At 59.2% G+C, this 24,084-nt stretch overlaps 1 protein-coding gene across 1 annotated transcript in view; it reads left to right on the forward strand.

Annotated features, from left to right (window-relative positions):
• CACNA1I (calcium voltage-gated channel subunit alpha1 I) overlaps window positions 1–24,084 on the forward strand; it is a 102,978-nt gene that overhangs the window by 66,629 nt on the left and 12,265 nt on the right. The window contains exons 9-26 of the mRNA XM_028115684.2: window positions 2,227–2,648; window positions 9,638–9,789; window positions 10,466–10,651; window positions 10,919–11,036; window positions 11,424–11,579; window positions 12,039–12,132; window positions 12,912–13,114; window positions 13,763–14,233; window positions 14,595–14,695; window positions 15,366–15,489; window positions 15,771–15,839; window positions 16,398–16,582; window positions 17,043–17,169; window positions 18,438–18,563; window positions 20,998–21,087; window positions 21,674–21,866; window positions 22,438–22,589; window positions 23,848–23,957. Of these exons, the coding sequence (XP_027971485.2) occupies window positions 2,227–2,648; window positions 9,638–9,789; window positions 10,466–10,651; window positions 10,919–11,036; window positions 11,424–11,579; window positions 12,039–12,132; window positions 12,912–13,114; window positions 13,763–14,233; window positions 14,595–14,695; window positions 15,366–15,489; window positions 15,771–15,839; window positions 16,398–16,582; window positions 17,043–17,169; window positions 18,438–18,563; window positions 20,998–21,087; window positions 21,674–21,866; window positions 22,438–22,589; window positions 23,848–23,957 (3,079 nt within the window). The remainder of the gene's footprint in view (window positions 1–2,226; window positions 2,649–9,637; window positions 9,790–10,465; window positions 10,652–10,918; window positions 11,037–11,423; window positions 11,580–12,038; window positions 12,133–12,911; window positions 13,115–13,762; window positions 14,234–14,594; window positions 14,696–15,365; window positions 15,490–15,770; window positions 15,840–16,397; window positions 16,583–17,042; window positions 17,170–18,437; window positions 18,564–20,997; window positions 21,088–21,673; window positions 21,867–22,437; window positions 22,590–23,847; window positions 23,958–24,084) is intronic.

Here is a 24,084-nt window from a genome sequence, read left to right on the forward strand (position 1 = left end):
ACCCAGGTCTTCCCTGGGGAGCTCCAGTCTGTGCCCCTTGTTCTCTTGCTGCCTTCCTGACCACCTGCCGGGGCCTGGCCTGGGCTGGGGGTCTCAGCACCCTGCCCCCTGGAGGAATTCCCTTTGGATCCCAGTGTGTGGTCTCATGTACTGAGGCTCCACCCCCTTCACCATCCTGTCTGGTAAAGCCCTGAAACTCCCCTCCACTCAGCCTGCCTCACCTCCCACCCGTGTTCCTGCTGCCCCCCCCCCCCCGCCCATGCTTGCTAGCACGCCAGAGCAGTGACGACCGGCCACCTGGCATAAAGGGCTGTGGCCCCCACCCTGCAAAGGTGTGGTGCATTAGGGACACCTGTGCCATTTTGTGATCTTCCCTCTCTGGGCTGTTAGGCTCAGAAAGGGCTCTCCATTCATTTTCTCATCTGTTCTAGAAAACAGCCTGAGAAGGGGGCCAAGCAAGTAACATGATCGCATTTTCGGATGGGAAAACTAAGGTCCAGATAGATGAAGGGAGTCACTTAAGGTCACATGGTGTGTCAGGGATAAAAACAGCATCAGGAATGTCAGAGTTGGGTTTGCTGAGCCCGCCTCCAGGGGAAAAATGAATGCTCCCGCTCCTGCAGAGGGCAAATGTGCCCCGGGAGATGGCCCCCCCTGCTGGTGCTATGGAAGTCTGAACCCCAGTGCAGGTGCACAGTGTGCGACCTTGGACAGCCTGGGCCCCTCTGTGGGCCTCAGGCTCCTGCTCTGTAAAGTTGAGGCTGAGGCTCATGCGCAGTGGGAGTCAGCCACCCCCAGGCCCTGCTCCCGCAGTTCTTACGTCCTGGCAATCTGAGATTCTTGGGAGGCAAACCGGAGAACTGGTGCTCAGAGCTGCCGCCCACCCATCCTCGGGCGCCAGCCGTCCAGGCATGGTCTTGGAGGAGGCTCCAGGTGGCCCGTGGGCTGGCCCAGCACGTGGACAGGGGAGCCAGGGTCTGGGCAAGGCTGGCTTGCAGCTTTCCTGGGTGATGCAGGGAGGGGCTTCCTGCTGTTGCGCCCCACTCTCTCCAGGGAACCCGTGTGGAGGGAAGTTCAGGAGGCGGTCTGGAGGGAGAACGTGCCCCCTGCCCTGGGGCCTCCATGCCTTCCCCCTTCCCCGGGAAACAAGTTTCAGGGGGCCCAGCCCCATGTACAAGTGGGACTGAGCTGGGCTTTGCTGAGATGGGAATGACCCCTCCCTGGGCTTCTGGCTGCCTCACCCTGGCTCCAGGGGACAAATGAGTCCTGGGGACAAATGAGTCCGAGGGGCCTCATCCGGGGCATTGGGAGATATTTGGAGGCAAAGTCTGGAAAGGAAGGGTAGGCATTACATGTTTTTCTTTCCCTTTAATGTTATTTATTTATTTATTTTTGGGTCACACAAGCGAAACACTTTTATTCTAGGAAAATATAGACAAATATAAAGAAGAAAGCAAACCACCCAGAAAGAACTTCCATGACACCTGTTTGAAATGGTTCACAGATCACAGAACTCTGGTCGGAGACTGGCCCGGGCTTCTGAAACTCTCCCTGGGGCATCAAAGGGGATGAAAGCTTCTGACCCCCACTCCCTGCTGTGCCTTCTCCCCCAGGAGCCAGCCCCCACTCTCAGCTTGTGAGGAGGGAAGTTCTCAGGGGGCTTCTAGAGCAAGGGTCTGCCCCTGCCCAGGGCTCTGGCCTCCTTCCCTCCCTGGGACACAAGCCGCACATAAGGGTAGGAGAATGGAAGATGGAGAGGCCACCTTGGCTCCCCCTGAGGGGCGTCCATCCTCTATACCAGCCTGGTTCTTCTAGAAGCTGTTCCTCAGCCATTTCCCCAGCTCCGATGTCAGCAAGCAGGACAGTGGGAGGGCTGGGCCTCAGGTCAGGCAGTGATGGAGCAAGGCCGGATGACAGGCACGTGTGCCCCAGGCGCTGTTCCCGGCACACGACATGCAGCCACCGTAGAACCCTCCCCACAGCGCTGCAAGGAGGTGCTCCTAGTCCTGGCTTTACACGGGGGCAGACAAAGCCTGGAGAGGTGAAGCCGATCCCCCAGGAACCACAGGCCCCAGGCGGAGCCTGGAGCCCAGGAGCCTGAAGCCCTCACACGGGGCTGTGTCCCAGGGTTAGGTTGGGGCCTGGTGTGGACAGGCACTGCTGCCTCTGAGACCCTCCAGCCTGCGGGACCTGAGGCAACACCCCTGCCTTGTGTTTGCTTTGCAGAGCTGTGCCCTCAACACAGTCCCCTGGACCCGACGCCCCACGCGCTGGTGCAGCCCATCTCTGCCATGCTGGCCTCCGACCCGGCCAGCTGCCCCCGCTGCCAACATGGGGCGAGCCGGCGGCCCTCGGGCCCGGGCAGCACCGACTCGGGCCAGGAGGGCTCGGGCTCTGGTGGCTCAGGTGGTGGCTCGGAGGAGGCCGATGGGGACGGAGCCCGGAGCAGCGACGGTGGGGCCTCGTCAGGGCTCGGGAAGGAGGATGAGGAGGAGCAGGCAGACGGGACCACCCGGCTGTGCAGGGCTGTGTGGCGGGAGACTCGAGCCAAGCTCCGAGGCATTGTGGACAGCAAGTACTTCAACCGGGGCATCATGATGGCCATCCTGGTCAACACTGTCAGCATGGGCATCGAGCACCACGAGCAGGCAAGTGGGGGCAGGCGCCGGGTGCAGGGCTGGGCACGGGCGTGGAGGGAGGGCTGGGTGCCTAGGCCCAGGCCGGCCCCCTGTGTGGCTGTCTCCCACCTGACTGGGACTGGGTCCGATTCGTCCCTGTGGCCTTAGTAGCCCAACCCTGGGCCCAGCCCAGAGGAGGGAGAAGCTCTGGGGGTCTGCGCGCTGGGTGAGCGAGTGAGCGAGGGGGGCCACTCTAGTACTGGGCCCACGGCCTTCAGATCCAGCTCCTTTCTCCTGAGCAGCTCAGCCTGGACACCAGGCACCCACAGACCTTCCCCTGTCGGTCCCGGCCAAACCTGACTTCCAGTTGCCGCCTTTCCTGGTGAGCCCACCTGTCCATTCTCCCCCAGTCAGTTGGAGTGATCTTTCCCAAGGTTGGGTTCTCCGCTGCCCCAAACTGCCATAGTGCCCCATTGCCCTTGGCACAAAATATAGACCTCTCCTCGCATAGCCAAGGCTCCTCTGTGGGCAGTGCCTTTAGCCGGCAGGGCGTCCTCCTGTCTCCGATGCCCCCCCACTTAGTCCGCCCTCCACACTGCCCCAAGGCACTGAGAGTAGCCCCGAGGTTGCCCTGCAAAGACTGTGCCGTGTCGCTCCTCCCCCAGCCCCGTGGTCTCTTCTGTCCTTGGCGCTGGGTGTGTAGAGCACAGAGTGGGTGTTGGCTGAGTTGAATGGTGTGTCCCAGGCCCCTTGGGCCATTGGGGATACTGCTGGAGCTTTGGGGGTGAGGAGAGTTGGGAGACAGGGTCCCAAGGGGGGAAAACACGTGGAAGAGGTGGCAGGAGCACAGGAAGGGTGCGTTAAGAGATAAGAGGCCACTTGTAGGGACACAGGATGGAAGGCTTGGGGGGAGGGGCTAGCACCCATGTCCCCAGGATATAGATCATACCCTGGGGTGACAGCCTGCACGACAAGTCCTGGCTCTATTTGAAAAAACACCATTTTCTGGCTCCCCCAGCCCCCGGGTGGGTTCCCTCCCTTGACCTTTGCTCCAGCCCTGTGAGGGCACCCCATTTGTTAGCTAGTGACCCTGAGGCCTAGGGAGGGGATGTCACTGACCCAAGGTCCCACAGCCAGTGAGGGGTCGGATCTGCACCCACATCTTTCTGTGGCAAGACTGACACCCCTCAGGGCTTAGAACGAGGGCCCCCTTTGCTTCGTGCCACCCTCTTTCTGCGGCGGCCCCTCCACCCACCCGCCACACCCCGCGGTGGGCCACACTCCCATTTCCCTCTTCATTAGATCGCCAAGCGCTGGCTCTGTTCAATTTTCTTAAATGCGGCTCCTGGGGCTGTGGCAACACTGTTAGGAGCTGCTGGTTTGCCAGCCATTCTGGCTTAATTAAAAAGGTCTCTGGGGAGGACTGGGGGGGGTAGGCTGGCTGCAGGGTAAAGCTGGGGAGACAGGCAGCCCAGAGTCCCCTCGCCTAGGGCTCAGACTTCTGGCCTTTCCTGGCCTAGGCCTGCCGGGGGGCAGAAGCCTGGCTAGGCCAGTGGTTCCAAAAGGAGGCCCCATGGGGGACCAGGTGATGTTGGGGCGCTGGCTCTCATTTCTGAGCCAGTAGCACCGAGGGGGCTTGTCACGGTGCTGCCGCAGTGGAGCCTGGGCACCGTTCCCACCAGGGCTTGTGGGAACCTGCTTGTGAGAGCCAATTTTTTAACACTCAGGAATGTCGAAAGCCTGTTTTTAAACAGTTGGTAGCTTGAAATTGGCCGTGGTGGGAGTATTTACACCATGGAAATCGGCATACGTTGCAGATCAGGGCAGTTTGTCAGAGGTCTGTTTGTCGGGATTCTCTGGGTCACAGCCTCACCCCCTGTCCAGCGGCCCGGCCTCAGGGGCTCCCTGCCCAGCCTCTACTCCACACGCCTCCTGCCACCGCCCCCCGCCCCCCGCCCCCCCAAGGCTCCTTCCCTGGTTGAACGCGACCGGCCAGCAGGGGGCCTTGGGCAAGTCCCTTGGCCTCCCCCAGCCGGTGGCTCCATCTGGAAAATGGGCGCAAGGACCCTTGTCAGAGTGGCGGGAGGGTTAATTAGGAAGCCCAGCACATAGTAGGTGCTCACTGATTTGCAACCATTTCTGAATCTTCTGTTTGAGCCTCACATCACCACCCTTGGGGTGAGGTTACCTTCTGCCGTCTGGAGCCTCGAAAAATTAATTAATTAAAGAAAAAGGTGAGGGGGAGGGAGCATTTAAAAAAAAATTGTTCTTTTTAAAGCAGCCCTGAGTGGCAGGCATTGTTCTGCTGAGCTCTGCGCAGGGCCTGCTGGGGGCCGGCTGGCGTGTTTGCTCCACTCCCCTTGGCTCCCAGACGCCGCTTGGCGGGGAAACGGTCCGCCCCCGTGTTTATTTTGAGCAGCCCTGTCTGAGGTGGTGCCTGCAGAGAGAGGTGGCCCAGGGCCGCTGGGATGCGGGGAGAGCGGGGAGGAGCGGGAGGAGAAGGCGGGTGGACGCCCACAGCCCCTTTCCTGCGGGGGTGATGACCGCGGGGGGGGCATTGCCGGGGGGGGGCAGGGGGGCCTGGCAGGGAGCCTGGCACGGCCATGGGGGTGCTAGGGAGTGAGATTGGGGCGAAGCCTGTGGGTTGCTCTCCTGCTTCATCTGCCACCCCTGCCTCTGTGGTCACGGGCGCTCAGACGAGAGCTAAGATTGTGGGTGCCCCTGGCCTTTAGGTGGCTGTGGCTTCCCCAATCACAAGGGATCCCAACGTCCCCAGGTTCCTCATGGGCAAAGATGCTGTTCCTTGCAGGGACTGGCCTGGGAGGAGGTGACAGGTAAAGGGGGGGTCATGCAGGCCTGCTTGTGACCCATGAGGTGGTTAGACGGGGCTGAAGTCTGCTCTCCTGAGTAGCCCAAGGGAAGAGAGGGGAGGCCCCAAACTGTCTGTGATTGAGGCTACATGACAAGCAGGTGGGGAGGGGTCAGCTTGGGGGGGGCAGATCCCTCCCTCATCACCCACTGTCATGTGTTGTCACATTCCTTGTGACCCTCACGGCAGGCCTATGGGGCAGGCAAGGCCAGAGCAGATGGGGAAACTGAGGCTTGCCCAGGTGACACGGTGAGCAACTGTCGGAGCAGGGCTCCAGGATGCTGAGGCGGAGGTGGAGGCTCCACAATGCAGACGGGAGGCAGTGGGGAGGCCTGGGTAGGGGGAGGCATGGCTCCGGTACTCGAGGCGCATGGCTCCTTCCAAGCTGGGCAAGGCCGCTCTCAGCCCCATCCCATCCTGGAACTGAAGGATGGTCACCGAGTTGGACAACAAGAAACAGAGGGTTCGGCTGACCGGGCAGCAGGGCCGGGGTGCACGCAGCCTCCTAGGGTAGGTGGGGGCATGTCCACTGACCCCTGCTCCCAGGGGACTGCATTTAAGGCCTCCAGGTCAGGGGATGGCTCAAAACATCATTTATTTTCCTGTCTGCAGCCAGTCTGGCATGACTCTGGGAAGAGGAGGTTGGGCTGGCTTAGTGCCCAACATTCCAGCTCTTTGGGGGCTTAGGGGAGAGAGCCAACATGGGCTGCAGTCACAGAAGGCTTCCCAGAGGCAGTGGCACTGGAGATGGACCCTGAAGTTTGACTAGGAGTTCATCAGTGAGACAGAGGAGGGACAGGTTCAGGGACCCGGAGCACAGGCTTTCCCCCAAAGGACCCGAGCCCTCGAGAAGGATGTGCAACCAAGGGCAGGAGACAGCTCAGGAGGCTGGGGGTGCTGTCTATCCACAAAGTATCTTAAGGCAGGCTTTGTCCTCCAGGCAGTGGGGAGTCACAGGAGGCTTGTGAGCAGGGCAATGACATGTCTGTATGCTGAACTGGAGCTCAAGTCAGGGAAGTGGGGCAGTTGAAGCTGTCAGGGCCATGGGAGGGGGGCAGGCCGGAGGGAGAATTCCTCTGATTCAGATTGAGGTCCCGTTCTACCACTTCCTGGCCCTGGCCCTGGCCCAGAGCAGTCACTTCCCTCTGAGCCTCAGCGTCCCGTCTATAAAATGGGGATACTGTGTTTGATACGTTTGAGGTCTAGATGAGATAATTCGTGGAAAGTGCTTGGCGCTCACTGGTGCGGGGGAGACCCTTAACACCAGCTGCCGTCATTACCACAGGGGGGTGTGGTATCAGGTACAGCGGAGGGGCTCCTGCCCGGCAGGACCCTTATTTACCCCTGCAGAAATGGCCAGAGGCTGGGCAGCCTCGTGCCTCCACGCCTGGCGTCGGGCCCGGAGGAGCGGGCCCCTGTCCCTCTCCCTCCGCTTTGGGCCTCCAGGTTGCAGCCCCTCCTTACCTGCCCTCCACCCTCCTGCCTCCAGCCCAACGTGGTTTTCTGCCCTTTGTCGCCCCCTCTTCTGCTGGGGAGGGGGGTGGGGTGGTCCCTGCCGCCTCCAGACGCCTCTCTAAAGCCACTGCCTGGCAGTCTGTCTGCCTGCTGTCTCTCACGGTCCTGGCTCCTTCACCCACTCCTGCAAGGTCCCGATCTTGGTCCTTCATCATGTTTGCATGTGTGTTTTTCTTCCCCGGTCTCCTCTCTGCACACCCCACCTTTGCCTCTCCCTCCCCGTGGCCTTATTTGTCTCTCTGTCTGTCCATCTCCCCCATGGCTGCCCCCGTCCCTCTCCACACACCCTCCCACCTCCCTCTCACAATACAAAATAGTCTGTGTTTGCTTGTCTCCCGCTCGCGCTCTCTCTCTCTCCCAGAAAAAAGCTGGCGGGAGTGATGGATGGTCCATTAGAGAAAGATTAGCAGGTGTGCGCTTGACTAGAGAAACGGCTGCTGTGAGTTGGGGGGTGGGGGACCAGAGGTGACCTTTCCGGAGGGAGAGCGGCAGCTCCGCATCGGTTGCGGGGCAGGAGTGTGTGCGCCGCATGTGTGGCCCAGAGCGGGGTGATGGTCATTGCCGTCAGCGGCCCTGTTTTCCATTTCTGCCGCCCCTGTCGTTTTGGTGGGCTGGGAAATTGGTGGCTCAGAGCAGCCTCTGGGCCCAGCCCCTCCCCACCGAGGTCACCTCTTAGGGTCCCACTCCTCTTTCAGGGCCCTTTTGTGAGTCAAATGTAATTACGGATGGAAATGGGGCCTTCTCCTTTTCTCTGGGCTTGAGAGGACCTGGCAGGTTTATTAGGTTTCCCAGGCACTAGTTGGAAGCGGGCGGTTGCATTTTTTTTTTTTTTTTGTCCTCTTCTTTTAACCCAAATGGAATCACAGTCCCCAGAGGCTCCCTGTCGCCTGGTGGAGGGGCTGGGCTGGGGTTGGGGGCGCCGACAGATGGCGGCTCTCTCACCTCCCCACTCTTGCTCTGGCTGCTCCCTCGGCCTAGACGCCTTCTCTCCCCCCGCTCCCGTCACTGGGCTCCCCTTCTCAGCTTTGGGGTCTCTGCTGAGAGGTTACTTCCTCCAGGAAGCTGCTCCTGACTGCAGGATTGCTGTTCCCTCAAAGCACCCTCAACTTTTTTCTGTTTTTAGCACCGGCCGAGTGTTGGTCAGCTTGGGTGTGGGGCTTTGCCACCAGAGCCCGCACCTCCTGGGGTCAGGGGCAATGTCCTGATGCATTCACCACTGGCTGCCCCGGGTAGCGCACACCCGGCCTGTAGTGACTGCTCAGCGGACCTGTGGCGTGCATGAACCCTGGGAACGGGTGAAGGCACGGTGGGCTGTGTGTGTGTGTGTGTGTGTGTGTGTGTGTGTGTGTGTGTCCACAGAGAGCAGTTTGGAGACTGATTGCGTGGCTCAGCTGCATCCTGGCTGGGTGGCTCAGAGCAAGTCAGTTCACTTGTTGGAGCCTCCGTGTCCTTCCCTGTGGAATGGAGACACCAGCAGTGCCTTGCAGATTGTGAGGAGCAGAAACCAGACACTTCACAGTGCTAGCGGGCTCATGCAAGAGGGGCTGGAGCCCTGCATGGTGCTTTGGTGGAGAGGTCCGGAATGAATGTCATCTTATTTTACTCCCTCGTTTTATGGATGAAGAAACTGAGGTGGGGAGGGGTGCCCCTGGAACCCTGTGTCCTAGTCATGGCCCAGAATGTGGTCTGTTTTATATACCAGCGTTGCTCACAAGGCTCCATTTGTAGGGTGTCACCTGCTGCTAAAAACCAGGAGGTAATCATGTCTGGGGTCAGAGGGTGGCTCTCTGGCCAGGGGTATTAGTCTCCTTCTGACCAGCTGGTGACTCTAACCCCTGCCCTCCCTGGGCTTTGGTGCCTTCCGCTGAGAAGCGTGTGGAGTAAGCCCCATCGACCAGGGTGCTCGAGTACAGGAAAGAGCCGTTGTGGTGCACGGTCCTTTTCTTCTCTTCGCATGGCACGGTGCTCTCCAGCCACCCACAATGCGGAGCTGACCATTGCCGGGGAAGGGGAGAGTGGGGAAGGCTCAGGAGGGAGGTCTGCACATGCCTGGGTGAAGGGCGGAAGCCTTGGAACCGGGCTGCCTGAGTTCACATCCTGCTTTGGCCCTTACCTGCTCCACAGCCGAAGGCAGGGAGATGGCCTTCTCTGAACCTGCTTCCTCCTCTGCAGAATGGGGTCTTGTGTGGGATTAAGATGAACTGTAAAGTTCAAAGGACAGGTCCAGCATGGGGTAAGTGCTTCCTAAATGGGGTCATGGGCAAACAGGGACTTTCTAGCAATGACTGGCCTGTCTTCTTGCCTTGCTCTGCATCAGGCCACGGGACCTTAAGTCAGCTTCTGAGGCTGTGTCCTGATCTGTAAAATGGGTGTCACGATAGCTCCCTGAGGGCACACGGTACCAGCGTCATTTCCAAATGTGTGGAAGGTCAGCCCGGTGGGGTCCCACCATCTTAGTGGATTCTTAGGGCAGCAGAGATGCAGCTGCGTTGTAAGGTTCTCAAGGCCATTGTGCTCCAGCGAGGACTCTGACCCACCTCCCTGGGGGCCCTGGAGCCCATGGGCATCCAGAGAGGATTCATGACTGTGCTCTGGCCTGACGAGGTCCCTGTCCTGTGTCCTAACACCTCCACAGCCCGAGGAGCTGACCAACATCCTGGAGATCTGCAACGTGGTCTTCACCAGCATGTTCGCCCTGGAGATGCTCCTGAAGCTGGCTGCCTTTGGGCTCTTTGACTACCTGCGCAACCCTTACAACATCTTTGACAGCATCATTGTTATCATCAGGTGCTGCCCCCTGCCCTCCCCACCCCCCCACCGCAGGCTTCGGGCCCAGAAGTCCCAGGGTTGGGGGGGGATGGAGGGGGATCTAAGGCACCGACCCCGGCCGGGAAACAAAGCGTGTAAGAGCACAAAGGAAATCAATTACACCCAAGCACGGTTATCAAATATTTAAACATCTGTCATTCAGTAATATATGCACTTCTAGATTAACGCATGAAATAGCAAGATCTAGCGGCAGGTCTTGTGACTACCATCGTTCCCAAGAAAGGATGAGTATAAGTAATATTTGGAGATATGTACATCAACAGTTATATAAAACTATCCGCGATTTTGACTGGTCAGAAAGTCATAGGGACTGCTAGTTCTCTGTGGCTTATTTACATTCATAACCGAAAGAATGTTAAATCTCAAAAAGAGGTCAGCGGGTAGACCTGAATTCTAGCCATAGACTTCTCGTGGCGGGTGTCCATGGACTCCAGGTCAGGAGCCCCTGACTTAGAGCATGCCCCGGCACAGCAGTGACCCGTGAAACATGTTATTCGTGGGATGAACGAATGAATGAATGGAAGCTGTCCGTCTCTCCGTCCTCCCTGGCCTCCCTTTGCCCTCCTCTCCTCCCCGCCCTCTGTCAAACCCTCCTGCCTCTCTCTACCCCCTTCCCCCGCTTGCCCCCTCCCAGCATCTGGGAGATTGTGGGGCAGGCGGACGGCGGCCTGTCGGTGTTGCGGACCTTCCGGCTGTTGCGGGTGCTGAAGCTGGTGCGCTTCATGCCCGCGCTGCGGCGCCAGTTGGTGGTGCTCATGAAGACCATGGACAACGTGGCCACCTTCTGCATGCTGCTCATGCTCTTCATCTTCATCTTCAGGTGAGCCCTGCCCACCGCGGGCACCACGCGTGCCGGAGCCTGGGGGAGCATGGCAGGTCGAGCTTCTCCAGGGAACACTCTGGACCTGGGTGTGAATCCTGACACCACCACTTAATCCCCAATGGCTCGGGGCGAGTACTTGCCCTCTGAGTCTCAGCGTTCGCTTCTGTAAAATGGAACCAGTGCTGCCCCCTGCCATCCTACCGGGTGGTTCTGAGAATGAAACAAGGTGGGTGGGTCCCTGAGCTGCCTCCATTCCTCCCACAGCATCCTCGGGATGCACATCTTTGGCTGCAAATTCAGCCTCCGCACAGACACGGGAGACACCGTCCCCGACAGGAAGAACTTTGACTCCCTGCTCTGGGCCATTGTCACAGTGTTCCAGGTGAGCGACAGCATGTCTTTCTGTGTGTCAGGGGAAGGGGTTTCTCCCAGGACCACTGCTTGCATTGCTTTTCGGAGGTGGCCCTTCAGAGGATCCAGAGAAGGGGGGTGCCCTGCCAAGGAGGCCCCTCAGTTCCGGACCCCAGCAGACAGGTCCGGGTGCGGGGTCGGGCTGGCATTGCACCGGCTCTGGGAGCTGGAGTGAATGCCTGGTGCCCATCCCTGCCCCTCCAACTCCCACCCCAAGGCTTGGGCACCTTGGGATTCTCCTCTGAGACTGTTTCCTCACACATGCAGCTCTGCCACCTGGTGGATTCCATCTGTCCTCGGGCTGGGCTGGGGCTTGGGGATACCCCAGGGCTGAGCTGTGCTCCCGATTCCCCCACAGATCCTCACCCAGGAGGACTGGAACGTTGTCCTCTACAATGGCATGGCCTCCACCTCCCCCTGGGCTTCCCTCTACTTTGTCGCCCTCATGACCTTCGGCAACTATGTGCTCTTCAACCTCCTGGTGGCCATCCTGGTGGAGGGCTTCCAGGCAGAGGTGACTGCAGCCCTGGCAGAGGAAGCACCCCCATGGGGTCTGCGCCAGACTGGGTGTGGGGGATTCTGGATAGGGGAGGACTGCAACTCAAACATCTAGCCGGTAACAAGGTCCCAAGGAGGAGGTTGCCAATTAGGTGGTGAGCTTCCTATCACAGGAAGCATGCAAACGGAGGCTGTATCTCGGATCCCTGCCTCTCCCCCCAGGGTGTGGGACTAGGTCTCGCCATTTCTGAAATTCTAAAGCCCCCCAAGGTCTAGATCCTGCCTCCTCCCTTCTCTGAGGCTTAGGGGATACCTTCAGTCAGGCCAATGTGGGTTTATGGCCCAGGTCCTCGTTCGCTTCTTGCTTTCCTTTTCTGAGCCTCAGTTTCCCTATCTGTAAAATGGGGGTGAAAAATTCAAGAGGGAGAGAAGGGCTGAGCCAATCTGCATTCCAACAAGAGGGATGGTCTCCCAGGGTGACGCCAATCGCTCCTACTCGGACGAGGACCAGAGCTCATCCAACATGGAGGAGTTTGAAAAGCTACAGGAGGGCCTGGATGGCGGTGGAGGTAAACGAGTCTCCACTGGCACCTAGGGGACCACAACCCTTCCCCAGAGATCCGGGCGGGCGAGGGGCACAGCACTGGGTTTCCCCTCAAGCCCGGGCTCCCAGACTGCTAATTCTCTGTGGTTTGCTTACATTCATAATGGAAACTGGCAAATCCCCCAAAAGAGGTCGGTGACATTCAGAGCCCTCCTGCATTCTAGCCACAGAGGGAGCTGCAGTTCACCCTCACCCCTCCACAGTGTGGCCTGCTGGGAAGAGCCTCAGGCCTCAGGACACCTGGGTTCTGGTCCTGTTGGCACCACTGGGCAGCTTGGAACAAGCCTCCCCACACCCAGGGCCGGTGTCCTCCTTGGTAACTGGGCTGGACCGTCTTTGCCTTGCTTCCTGAAGTGGGTCCAGGAGTGAGGTTCCCAGGCTGGGTGCAGCTCGGGGCTGGCGCTCAACACAGGAGACAAGGGATCCGCCCCCAAAAGAAAGCTGAGATGATGAGTGCTGAGGAACAATGTATAGAATTGTCGAGTTGTTCTGTTGTACACCTGAAACTAATATAACACTGTATCTAAACTATACTGAACAAAAATAAAAAAACCTAAAAAAAAAAAAAAAAAGCTGAGCGCTCTCCAGGAAGGGTGGAGGAGAGGCACATGACATGGGGTCCAACCCAGAAGGTGGAGGAGGTTTCCCCAGAAAGACTCTTATTTCTGTTCCCATCCCTGTTTCTGTGTCTCATGACTTCTTTTCTTTGTTTGCCCCCCTTCTGTGTCCGTCTCACCCCTCCAGATCCCAAGCTCTGCCCAATCCCCATGACCCCCAATGGGCACCTGGACCCCAATCTCCCGCTGGGCGGACATCTGGGCCCCACCGGGGCTGCAGCACCTGCCCCCCGCCTCTCGCTGCAGCCGGACCCTGTCTTGGTGGCCCTGGGCTCTCGCAAGAGCAGTGTCATGTCACTGGGCAGGATGAGCTATGACCAGCGCTCCCTGGTGAGTCCTTGTGGGGTGCTCTGGATGGGTGCTCCCTGCTGGGGCATGTGGTGAGGGACCCTGGGGAGAAGTGCCTGTCAGTCCAGCCTCAGGCTGGTACCCAGGTTTAGGGGACCAGACTCTCCAGCTAGAACCCGGCCAGGACCCTGTCTGTTGCGTTCGTGGATGCCCAGTGCCAGAGTAGGATGTGGCAACAAAGAATGAATGAGTGAATGAATGAATGAGTAGTGAGTGCAATAGGTCCCTTACAAAGAAATGGGTTTTACCTTGGCCACAATGTGTAGGTAAAGAGCTGGGCTTTGGGGTCAGGCATACCAGAGCTCAAATCTGGCCTCTGCCATTTTCGAGCTGTGTGACCACGAGCAAGTTACATCCCTCTCTCAACCTTTTTCCTTACCTGTGAAATAGGAAGACCACCCTAAGTTGCTGTAGCTTCCTCAAGGGAAGTGAGGTGGCAGGAGGAGATGTAGCCACACCCTAGAGGTGCCCACATGTCAAAGAGTGAGAGCGGGGCAGGGAGAGGACCCCTGGGGCCTAGCCTGCTCTGTCACCCACTAGCCAGGCTGGTGGCCCGCTTAGGGCCTCAGCGGGTGTGCGGGCTGCCTTCAGTCACCACAGCGGCTTGTGTGTGTGGTGGCTTCCTTCCAGTCCAGCTCCCGGAGCTCCTACTACGGACCGTGGGGCCGCAGCGGGGCCTGGGCCAGCCGCCGCTCCAGCTGGAACAGCCTGAAGCACAAGCCGCTGTCGGCCGAGCACGAGTCCCTGCTCTCGGCGGAGCGTGGCGGCGGCACCCGGGCCTGCGAGGGCGCCAGGGACGAGGGGCCCCTGCGGGCCGCGCCGCTGCACGCTCCGCACGCCCACCACGCGCACCACGGTCCCCACCCGGCGCACCGGCACCGCCACCACCGCCGGACGCTGTCCCTCGACACCAGAGACCCGATGGACCTGGCCGAGCTGGTGCCTGCGGTGGGCGCCCACCCCCGAGCGGCCTGGCGGGCGGTGGGCCCGGCCCCCGGGCACGAAGACTGCAATGGCAGGATGCCCAGCATCGCCAAGGATGTCTTTACCAAGATGGACGACCACCGGGATCGCGGAGAGGACGAGGAGGAGATCGACTACGTGAGTGGGGGAGGGCCTAGGGGCCAGAGCCGGGGGGGGGGGGGGGGGGGCGGGGCGGGGCGGGGCGGGGGCAGAGGGGGCGGGCCTGAGGGGCGGGGCTAGCGCGGGACCGGCCTTAAGGAGAGCGCGCAGGGGGCGGGGCCGGCACTGCTCGCCCCAGCGAGGGACACCCCCCCCCCCCCGCCGCGGGTGGAGAGGCCCTCTCTCCGCGCTTGCACTGGGTGGGGCGAGGGTCCTAGTCTCGCTGGAAGAGTTCGCAGTTCATCAGGTGGCCCCAGTTTGGTATATGGCCGGAGTGGGCGGAGATGGGCAGCTCTGCGCAGCGCTGACCCACATCCGCACTCCATCCTTGCCTTGCCAGACCCTGTGCTTCCGGGTCCGCAAGATGATCGACGTCTATAAGCCTACCTGGTGCGAGGTCCGCGAGGACTGGTCTGTCTACCTCTTCTCCCCCGAGAACAGGTGGGCAAGTCCAGGCTTGGTGTGAGGTTAGAGTAGGGGGTTGGCATGTCTGGGAGGGAGAGATTTCTGCCAAGCCAGTCAAGGCTATTGGTGGAGGGTCTTCTATACCCCAGAGGACCTTCCTGGTCCAGTGGTGGAGGGTCTGCAGGGAGGGGGAGGATCTACGTGTTCTAGATTCCAAGTCTAGGCCATTCCTGTGCTGGCACCAGGTTGGACAAATCCTCAAGTAGCCTGGGGTGCTCCCATCTGGAGGGGGCATCAGTAGGCCCCCTGGAGGAGGAGGAGGCCTGTGTGCTGGGTTTTGGAGGCAGATAGCATTCTAGTAGGTGAAGCATGGGTTGTGAAGAGGTGGAGACTGGTCCAGGTAGAGGGAGCAGCCTGAGGGAAGGCCCCAGGGGCAGAAGTGGAGGGTATCAGGGAGTGTGTGTCCGAGTGGCTGGAGGTTAGGGCTCAGAGATTTGCACCAGTGTTTGGAAGGCCTTGACTGCCACGGCAAGGTCGATGCCCTTTATCCTGTGGTGCCAGTTTTTGCCGTGTGCTTAGGCGAGCAGACATGAAATCACCACCTATTGTGTGGCCAGAGAAGAGAGATGTCAGCTCCTCTAGCCATCTCAGTCCCCATGTGTGTCTGGGTCCCACACTCATGGGGTGCCCTCCCTACCCCGCCCAGGTTCCGAGTCCTGTGTCAGACCATCATTGCCCACAAGCTCTTCGACTATGTCGTCCTGGCCTTCATCTTTCTCAACTGCATCACCATCGCCCTGGAGAGGCCTCAGATCGAGGCTGGCAGCACCGTGAGTGGCTGCAGCCTTCGGGCAGGGCAAGGGACAAGGCAGAGGGGCAGGCCACCAGGGCCTGCACTGGGACATTGTGCCGGGCTCAGGGGGCTAGGAGAGCTCAGCCAGGCCCAACCCCAAGCACCATGGAGGGAGGTGTGGTAGGAGCTCTGGGGAGGCGGATGCCTCCCAAGACTGTGAAGTAGCAGCAGGGTGTCCCCTGGCTGAAGGCGAGAGGCTGACCGGGTGACGGGGCAGCTCTGGGAGTCCCTGGGCCCACGAGAGCTCTCTTCTTCCAGGAACGTATCTTCCTTACAGTGTCGAACTACATCTTCACAGCCATCTTTGTAGGCGAGATGACCCTGAAGGTAACTCCAGGCTTTACCCGGGACCCTCTCCCACCCCCAGCTTGGGACCCCTGGCTTGGGCCCCTCTCCGAAAGCTTGTCACTCACCTGCCCATCAACCACATTCCACCGGGGGCCCAGGAGGCCCATCCCTGTTAGGTGCCAGCCCTTAGGTTGGGCTCCGGGGACCCAGAGGGGGTCAACCACGTCCTCACTCCCAGGAGCTCACATCCCGCGAGAAAGGCTAATGTGGGGAAACATTTAGGATGTAATGCAGGTACCTGCTGGAGGTGGGGGACTCAGGGGAAGGATTCCTTCCCGGATGCTTCCCAGAGCGCTTGGCTTTGAATTGAGTTTGCCAGAAGTGCGGGGAGTAGGGAACCGGGTGGCCCGCTGGGCCTGTGTTTCAGGGGGCGGTGGGGCACGTGTCTCCCTGCCAGACCATCCGCCCAGCCCTCTGCCTGACAGGTCCCCACCAGCCCCACCTGACCTCGCTCCGCCCCCTCGCTGAGGCTGGCCACACCCCGCCCCGTCTCCAATCGCCGAGTCCGGCTGACCCCGCCCATCGCCCCGCCCCCAGGTGGTCTCGCTGGGCCTGTACTTCGGTGAGCAGGCCTACCTGCGCAGTAGCTGGAACGTGCTGGACGGCTTTCTAGTCTTTGTGTCCATCATCGACATCGTGGTTTCCGTGGCCTCAGCCGGGGGAGCCAAGATCCTAGGGGTCCTTCGGGTCTTGCGGCTCCTGCGCACCCTACGCCCCCTGCGGTGAGGACTCCCCCGCGGATGTCGGGAATCCCTGCACTGTCTAGTGAGCTCCTGGGGTCTAAGTGGATCCCTCACTCTGGCCCTCCTTATCCACTCAGCCCTCTGATAGCACATGCCAGATTAGTGGGGACAGCGACCAGGCTGCTGATGCTGCTCCTGGGGGAGGAGCCTGGAAACCCTGGTGGGAGGAGGGTGCTGGAAAGGCCAGGCTGAAGGGGGCCCCCTAGGACTGCTACCCACTTTCTGTGTGTCCCCGGGTGGCTCATTGCCATCTCTGGCCCTCAGTCTCCAGATGATGGTGAGGTGTGGACCCCAAGGGTCTGGGGTTAGGGCATAGTGCACTGCTGTGCATATAGATCTGGGGTTTGGGGTTCTCTGCCCTGGTGATTCTGGGCAAAGTGGGTGCCGTCTCCAGACATGGTGTGGGCTCATGGTGCCTCTGGCCCCTGTCTGTCTCCAGTGTCATCAGCCGAGCGCCTGGTCTGAAGCTGGTAGTGGAGACCCTCATCTCTTCCCTCAAGCCCATCGGCAACATCGTCCTCATCTGCTGTGCCTTCTTCATCATCTTCGGCATCCTGGGGGTGCAGGTGAGGGGTGCTCAGGCTGGGCAGGCACTGGGGTGAGCTTCGTGGTCGGGTAAAAGGCTCCACATTCCTGTTCAACTCTCCCGACCTTGTGTTGACCAACCTGGGGGCTCAGGTGGCCCTGGTAGAGCACCCACGGTCCTGCCAGCCGCGAGCTCCCAGTCCAGGGAGAGGGGCAGACACAGACTTAAACGTCTGAGCGCAAAGAAGCCTGGGTAAATGGGACCATGGGGCTCCAAGCTACATAGAAACACAGGGCTGGGCTGGGGGCAAGAGGAAAAGCATCCTGGAGGAAGTGGCCTGGGCACTGGGCCTTGAAGGAGAAGTGATTCCACAGGTCAGGGCGGGTGGAAGGTGTTTCAGGGGAGGGTGGGCACATGTGTGGATGCGAGCTCAGGAGCCATGACTGGCCCAGAGACAGGAGCCAGACGGTGGGCTGGGCCAAGGTGGGAGAGAGCTGGAAGGGCAGTTAAGAAGTCGGGGCCAGTTTCTCTGGGGGTGAAGATGATGGAGAGTCTCTGACACAGGCAGGACCTTGAGCTAACTCGGATTTTGGCTTGGAGCCCAGGAATAAGATGGGACCTTAGGGCTGGACAGGGAGGAGCCATGAGGCACATCATAAAAGCGTGTGACAGGGGGATGGCCAGAATGCCCTGGGCCCTCTAGGGTCTGAGCTGCAACTGAGACCTTCCTCTTCCTTGTCTGAGTCCTGAGCTGAGGCTCGCAGTCTCCTCACCTGGTCCTGTGTTTGGGGCTGGAGCTGCAGTGGAGCTCCGGGCACAGGCGTCCTTTGGGGCTGCTGAGAGATCTGTAACAGCCGCCTGGGCAGGAGGGGCTAGATGTGGACTCCATGTGGACAGTGGCCCTGTCCCTTCCAGGCAGAGTGCCTGGATCCCTAGAGAGGGTCCCTTTACTTCTCTCTCGGGCAACTTTCCCCCGTGGAGTCCCTGTCTACATCCCCAGGACTGAGGTCTGCGGAAGAGCCCAGAAATCAGACAGACAGTGACTCTGCCCCTTCCTAAACCTCATATGACTTTGGGGAAAATTACCTAATACCACTGGGCCTCAGTCTCCTCATCTGTGAGATGGGCTGAGAGTAGCCCTACCTCATGTTGGGGCACTTGGTGAGATGGTGTGGTCGAGTGCTTGGTCCAGGTTATGCACAGAGGAAGGGCCCCCTGCGGGGCGGGTCCCTTTTCTGACTTGCATCCCTTTACCCCCGGAGCACTGGCAGACGGTCCACTAACCCTGTGGTCCTCCCCCCACCCCAGCTCTTCAAGGGCAAGTTCTACCACTGTCTGGGTGTGGACACCCGCAACATCACCAACCGCTCTGACTGCGTGGCCGCCAACTACCGCTGGGTCCACCACAAGTACAACTTTGACAACCTGGGCCAGGTGAGTGCCGTCCGTGCACCCCTGCCCTGACCCCCCCCCGCACCTCCCCCCACCAGTGGATGGGGGTACAAGCTCTTCAGTGCCGACAGCCCGGGATCACAGATCAGGCTCTGGTCCTGCTCTGCCAGGACTGACCCTGTGATTTCTCCTTTCTAGGCCTTGGTTTTGTTTTCTGCAAAATGGGTAGGGGTGGAACTCACCTCACAGGCTTAGAGATCCTGAGTGCAGAGTATCTCAGGAGTATGTGGTGCTTAGGAGGTGTTTCAGTGAACACTGGTTCCCCCACCCCCACCCCAGGGACCCTGACAGGAGTTTTAGAGACAGCCAGACCTGGTTGTGAATCCCAACTCTGTGCCACTTACTGTAGGTGTGGGCCCTCAGAGCCTCAGTTTCCTCATCTGTAAAATGGGAATGTGACGGCCTACCAGGCAGGCAGTGGTAACAGAGTGTAGCAAGCCCCTGGCCCAGGGTGGGTTTCCTCTCCCAGCACCCATCTATTCTGCTCTCCATCTCAGTGGGCAGGCAGGCCTCCTGCCCAGTTCCTGCCTTGCCCTTGGTCCCCTCTCCTGGGGGCCTACTGGGTAGGCCCTACTGGGGAGACCCATTGGGTAGTGCCGCAGATGAGAGCCCACAGTGGGCTGCCTCCAAAGAGCTTTATACCCCCCGCACCCCAACAACTACTATTTCTTGAGGGCCCAGCCATGTGGCTAGGTATAATCAGATGGGAAGTGCCTTCCCCAGGTCACACAAGGAGGGAACAGGATCCAGGTCTATGGGACCCAGGGCCTGTGCCCTGCTCCTCTGCCGGGAACCCTCTGGCTAGATGCCATTGAAACTCTCATCTCACATGACCAGGGGATCCCATTCGTCATGCCCTCTGGGAGAGGAGATATGGGGCCATAGAGAAGCAGCGAGTGGACAGGGAAAGGGGGTCAGGAACTGGGACACAGGAGCTCCCCTAGCCCCTGCAGATTTTCCAGAAGCAGTGCCTTTCAAGTTGTTAACAACTCAATGGTTGATAAAACAGAGGTTTTTTAAAAGAAGATATTCCAGGAAGCTGAGGGAAAGCCTGTGGGGACAGTTCACGAGCTTGTTCCCGACTCCCTGAGCTCAGTGCCAGGCCCCGGGCCCTGTTCCCATGGAGCATCCCTAGCCCTTTCCCGTTCTGGGCATGCTTGATGCCAGGCTGACACCCCTGGAGCCAGAAGTAAGGTGTCCTCAGCGCGCACATGGGGGAGTTACAGCACGGCCCAGAGTCTTTGGCTGCTTGCTGGGCCACTCAGGAAAGTTCCAGTGTCTGCGGTTCAGTGCCCTCATCTGTAAATGGGAAATGATAGCAGCTATGTGCTTCCCTGGCCCAGGCTCTGCACTTCAGGTCTCTGTGATCCCAGGGCCCACAGACACATTTGCCCCTTGGCATGTGAAGTCTTCGTGTCCCTCCCTGGCCACGAGGGCTCCCTCTGTGTCCCTTGCTCCGACCTCCTCCTGGGCCTGAGTCCTTTCCAGGCAGCCCTTAGAACCATTCCCACCTGGAAGGGAAGAGGAGGAGTCTGTACCTTGGGGGATGGGAAGTAGGGGCCCTTGTGGGGCAGGAGACCCATCCCAGAACCCCATTTCCCTGCCCAGGGCCCTGGGCCACAACAAATGAGCAAGTGTGTTGGAAGTATGGGGGAGCTTCTGGAATGGGGTGTGTGACCTCTGGTCAACGTGCTGGTGGTCGGGGCTCTGCAAGAACAGTGATGGTGCTGTCCAGCTCAGAAAACCTTTATTGAGTACCTACAATGTGCGAGGCACTCTGCTGTTGCTGCAGGACCAGCCCGTAGTCCTGTTGAGGGGACATGAGCGTGCTTTGGCCTGCCATCTGTGTAAGAGCCTTGGCTGGTGTCTCCTGGGCATTCCTTCCAGCTAAAGTCTCACATTAGTGAGGGTAATTATTGCCGTTTACAGACAAGGAAGCTGGGGCCCAGAGAAGTTGAGGAACTTGCCCCACGTCACCCAGCCAGTGAGTGGCAGAGCTTGGGCGGTGCCCAGGGCTCCTGACTTCTCACGTAAGCTCCTGTTTTCAGGTGCTAGAGGCCTGCTTGGGGTGAGGACGGCAGGGCCCCTCATGTTTGTCAGCAACCTTCTAGTTTAAAGTGTTAGTAGACCTGGCCTGCAGGCACTTAAGCATTAGCTACATTCTGTGGGCGAGGGGACAAGAGCTCATGAATTTTCTCAAATTAATTTTCAGAGCTGAACCCAGGACTCCTGGTCTAGTGCTCATTCACTTGCAGCAGTGTCTGCAGAATATATGGCAGGCACGTAGTAGGTCCTCAGGAATGGTTTGTTGTCATTCTCAGGGAAGGCCTCTTTGTCTCTCTGTCTCCTGAAGGCAGAAAGATGGAGAGCTGCTTGCACCTACCACTGCAGGCCCTCCCCTTCCTGTGTCTTCCAGGCCCTGATGTCCCTCTTTGTCCTGGCCTCTAAGGACGGCTGGGTGAACATCATGTACAATGGACTGGACGCTGTCGCTGTGGACCAACAGGTGGGGGTGGGCTGGGGCCAGGGCAGAGGGCAGTTGGGGAGGGACATGGTGTCTCTGGGGCCCAGTTGTCTAAAACTGGCATCAGCAGGACCCAGAGCCCCCGGGATCTCTCCCTGTCAGCCATGGCCCACGCCTCACCATCCTAGCCTGAATCTTCCGCCACTAAGCCGCTCTTAGGTAGCATAAACCATGTGCCATTTGCTTTGCAAATCCCCCTGCTGTGCAGCGAGAGCATGTTAAACTGGTTTCTGCATGGAAGGTCAGAGCCTTGTGCGTCTAGAACCAAGGGCAGGAACAGGAGAGGGGCTGAGCCAGTTGGCAGAGGGACAGCAGAGCAGGCCCCCGAGATGAGAGAGCGCCATGTTCAGGGAGTCCTGAGTTGAGGGCAGGAGGTTGTGGAGGGGCTCAGCAGGGCTGGAAGGTCGTCAGGCCCCTGTGTGTGCCAGGGCAAGGGCTGGAGTTTAGCTGAGGGCAGTGGGAGTCAGGGAGGGTGTTACAGCTGGGGTGGGCTTAGGGAGGGGGTTCCCCGAGGCTCAGCACGGGGGTGCCCCACCCCGCCTGCCTCAGCCCCATCTGCTCCCCGCAGCCTGTGCCCAACCACAACCCCTGGATGCTGCTCTACTTCATCTCCTTCCTGCTCATCGTCAGCTTTTTCGTGCTCAACATGTTTGTGGGCGTCGTGGTGGAGAACTTCCACAAGTGCCGGCAGCACCAGGAGGCCGAGGAGGCTCGGCGGCGAGAGGAGAAGCGACTGAGGCGTCTGGAGAAGAAGCGCCGGAGTGAGTGGGCGGCTGCGGAGGGAGGGGCCTTCCCGGCTGCCCGTCCTGTCTGCGCCTGGTCCTCCTGGTGCCACGGCCCAGCCTGGGTCTGCCCCCAGCCTCTGGGCCTCTGGGCCTGGAAGGGAACAGAGGGTCGATCCTGGGCAGAATCTCCCTGTCCAGGTGACCTGATCGCCTGTTGCTGTCCACCAAGTCCACTGGTGACCCCCTGGTGGCTCAGTTCAGCTGAGGGCAAAGGCCTGGATGTGGAGGCCTGAGCTGTGGGACCCCCTGTCTTCCCCCCAGCAGACCCAGAGCCCCTGCCTTGGGCGTGTTTGGGGTAGATGGGGACAGTCATTGTCCTGCCCTCCCCCACCTCCTACCCCATTCCCTTGTGTGCCCTGCCCCCCCCTCCCCCCGGCTGGGCAGAGGAGACCTAAATCTGACTCTCAGGGCCTGGGGTGTTCTGACATCTCTCCCCTTGCTTCCTCCCTCCCCTGTGCTATTCCCTCCTTGTGCTCTGTTCCCCCACCTGGGCCCCAACCCTCTGTGGTTTGTGCCATCCCCCTCTCCCCCCCGCATTACCCTGCAGAGGCCCAGCGGCTGCCCTACTATGCCACCTATTGTCCCACCCGGCTGCTCATCCATTCCATGTGTACCAGCCACTACCTGGACATCTTCATCACCTTCATCATCTGCCTCAATGTGGTCACCATGTCCCTGGAGCATTACAATCAGCCCACGGTGAGCCCCGGGCCCAGCCCCAGCCTGAGGTCACATGGTAGGGTTGGGTCCTCAGGCAGGACCCCGGGGAAAGGGTGAGGCAGGAGGGTCTGAGCAGCACCCCCATTCGGGTCCCTGTGCCCAGGAAGCTCATGGCCCGGTAGGACAAATGAGAGAAAAGGGAAATGTCACTTGTTCCCAGTGAGTGGGGAGGTGACATTTGGGCCCAGCCTTGAACATGGGTTCCAGTGGCAGTGGTGTGTGTGACGTGACTCCGAAAGACACACTACAGATATTAACTCTAATGCTCACAGCAACCAAAGGTGGGGGAGGAGCCTTTCTACAGATTTTGTAGAGGAAGAAACTGAGGCTCAGAGGAAATATGCTGCCCAGATTACTCAGCCTACAAGTAGCAGAGCCAGGACTGGAACTCAGATTTGCATTCAAGGCCTACCAGGTGGCCTCCACTACTGCCTGCGTGCATGGAGCCTGGGGGAGGGGCATTCCTGTGGCAGGACCATTGGAGGCAAACACTGGCATGGGGAAGAATGACCAATTCTCAAGTGAGTTGCCAGCAGCACTTGTGAGGGGCATGTGAGGAGCATCTAGGGACAAGTGCATTCTAAAAGCCTCAACATATTGGAGCTGGGGAGACGAAGGGTGAAGCTGAGCCTGCAGGTGAGGAATTGGCATCTTAATTTTAAATGACAGGAGAGGTATATTATAAATGCAGGGAAAAGGAAGGCAACCATTAGCAGAATGAACAGTAATTGTAGAACTTCCAAATTAACATGAAGAAGTAGAGTAACAATACCAAGTATTTCTTGTGTGCCCAGCGCCGGACTATTACCTCACTTACTTTGTACAGCAACACTTTGACGTAGGTACTGTTATCATCCCCCATTTATAGATTTGGGAACTAAATCTCAGAGAGGTCAAGTGACTTGGCCAAGGTCACATAGTGAATAGGGACTAGGTGCTGGGCCAGGATTCATAGCTAAGCAGCCTGGTTCTTAACCGTGACCCCTAACCATTACTTCATACTGCCTCCAAAGAGGGGTAACTGGACCAAATCAGCAGAAATAAGGAAGAAGAAATAGCAATGTAAAACAAATAGTACACGTTAATTAAAATGGAGGGAACAAAAGCAGATATAGAAGCCATTGCACTAAATGTAAATGGACTAAATTCTCCCCTTAAAAGGCAGAGACTTTCTGAGTGGAGGAAAGTGGGGAGCAGGTCATGGGGTCTGGATCTTGCTTCTCTTTGCCCTCCATAGTCCCTGGAGACAGCCCTCAAGTACTGCAACTACATGTTCACCACTGTGTTTGTGCTGGAGGCTGTGCTGAAGCTGGTAGCGTTTGGGCTGAGGCGCTTCTTCAAGGATCGGTGAGCAGCTTGGCTGGGCTAGGACAGCATGGAGTGGGCTGCAGGATGGGGAAGCAGTCCTGACCCCTGGGGAAGCCTAGAACAGCTGGAGGAGGGGACCCAATAAGTGGGCACTGACAGCCAGGGG

The sequence above is a fragment of the Eumetopias jubatus genome, unplaced genomic scaffold (genome assembly GCF_037043125.1).
Source record: "Eumetopias jubatus isolate StellerSeaLion01/CBP00866 unplaced genomic scaffold, mEumJub1_p1.0 scaffold_8, whole genome shotgun sequence".
Lineage (NCBI taxonomy): Eukaryota > Metazoa > Chordata > Mammalia > Carnivora > Otariidae > Eumetopias > Eumetopias jubatus.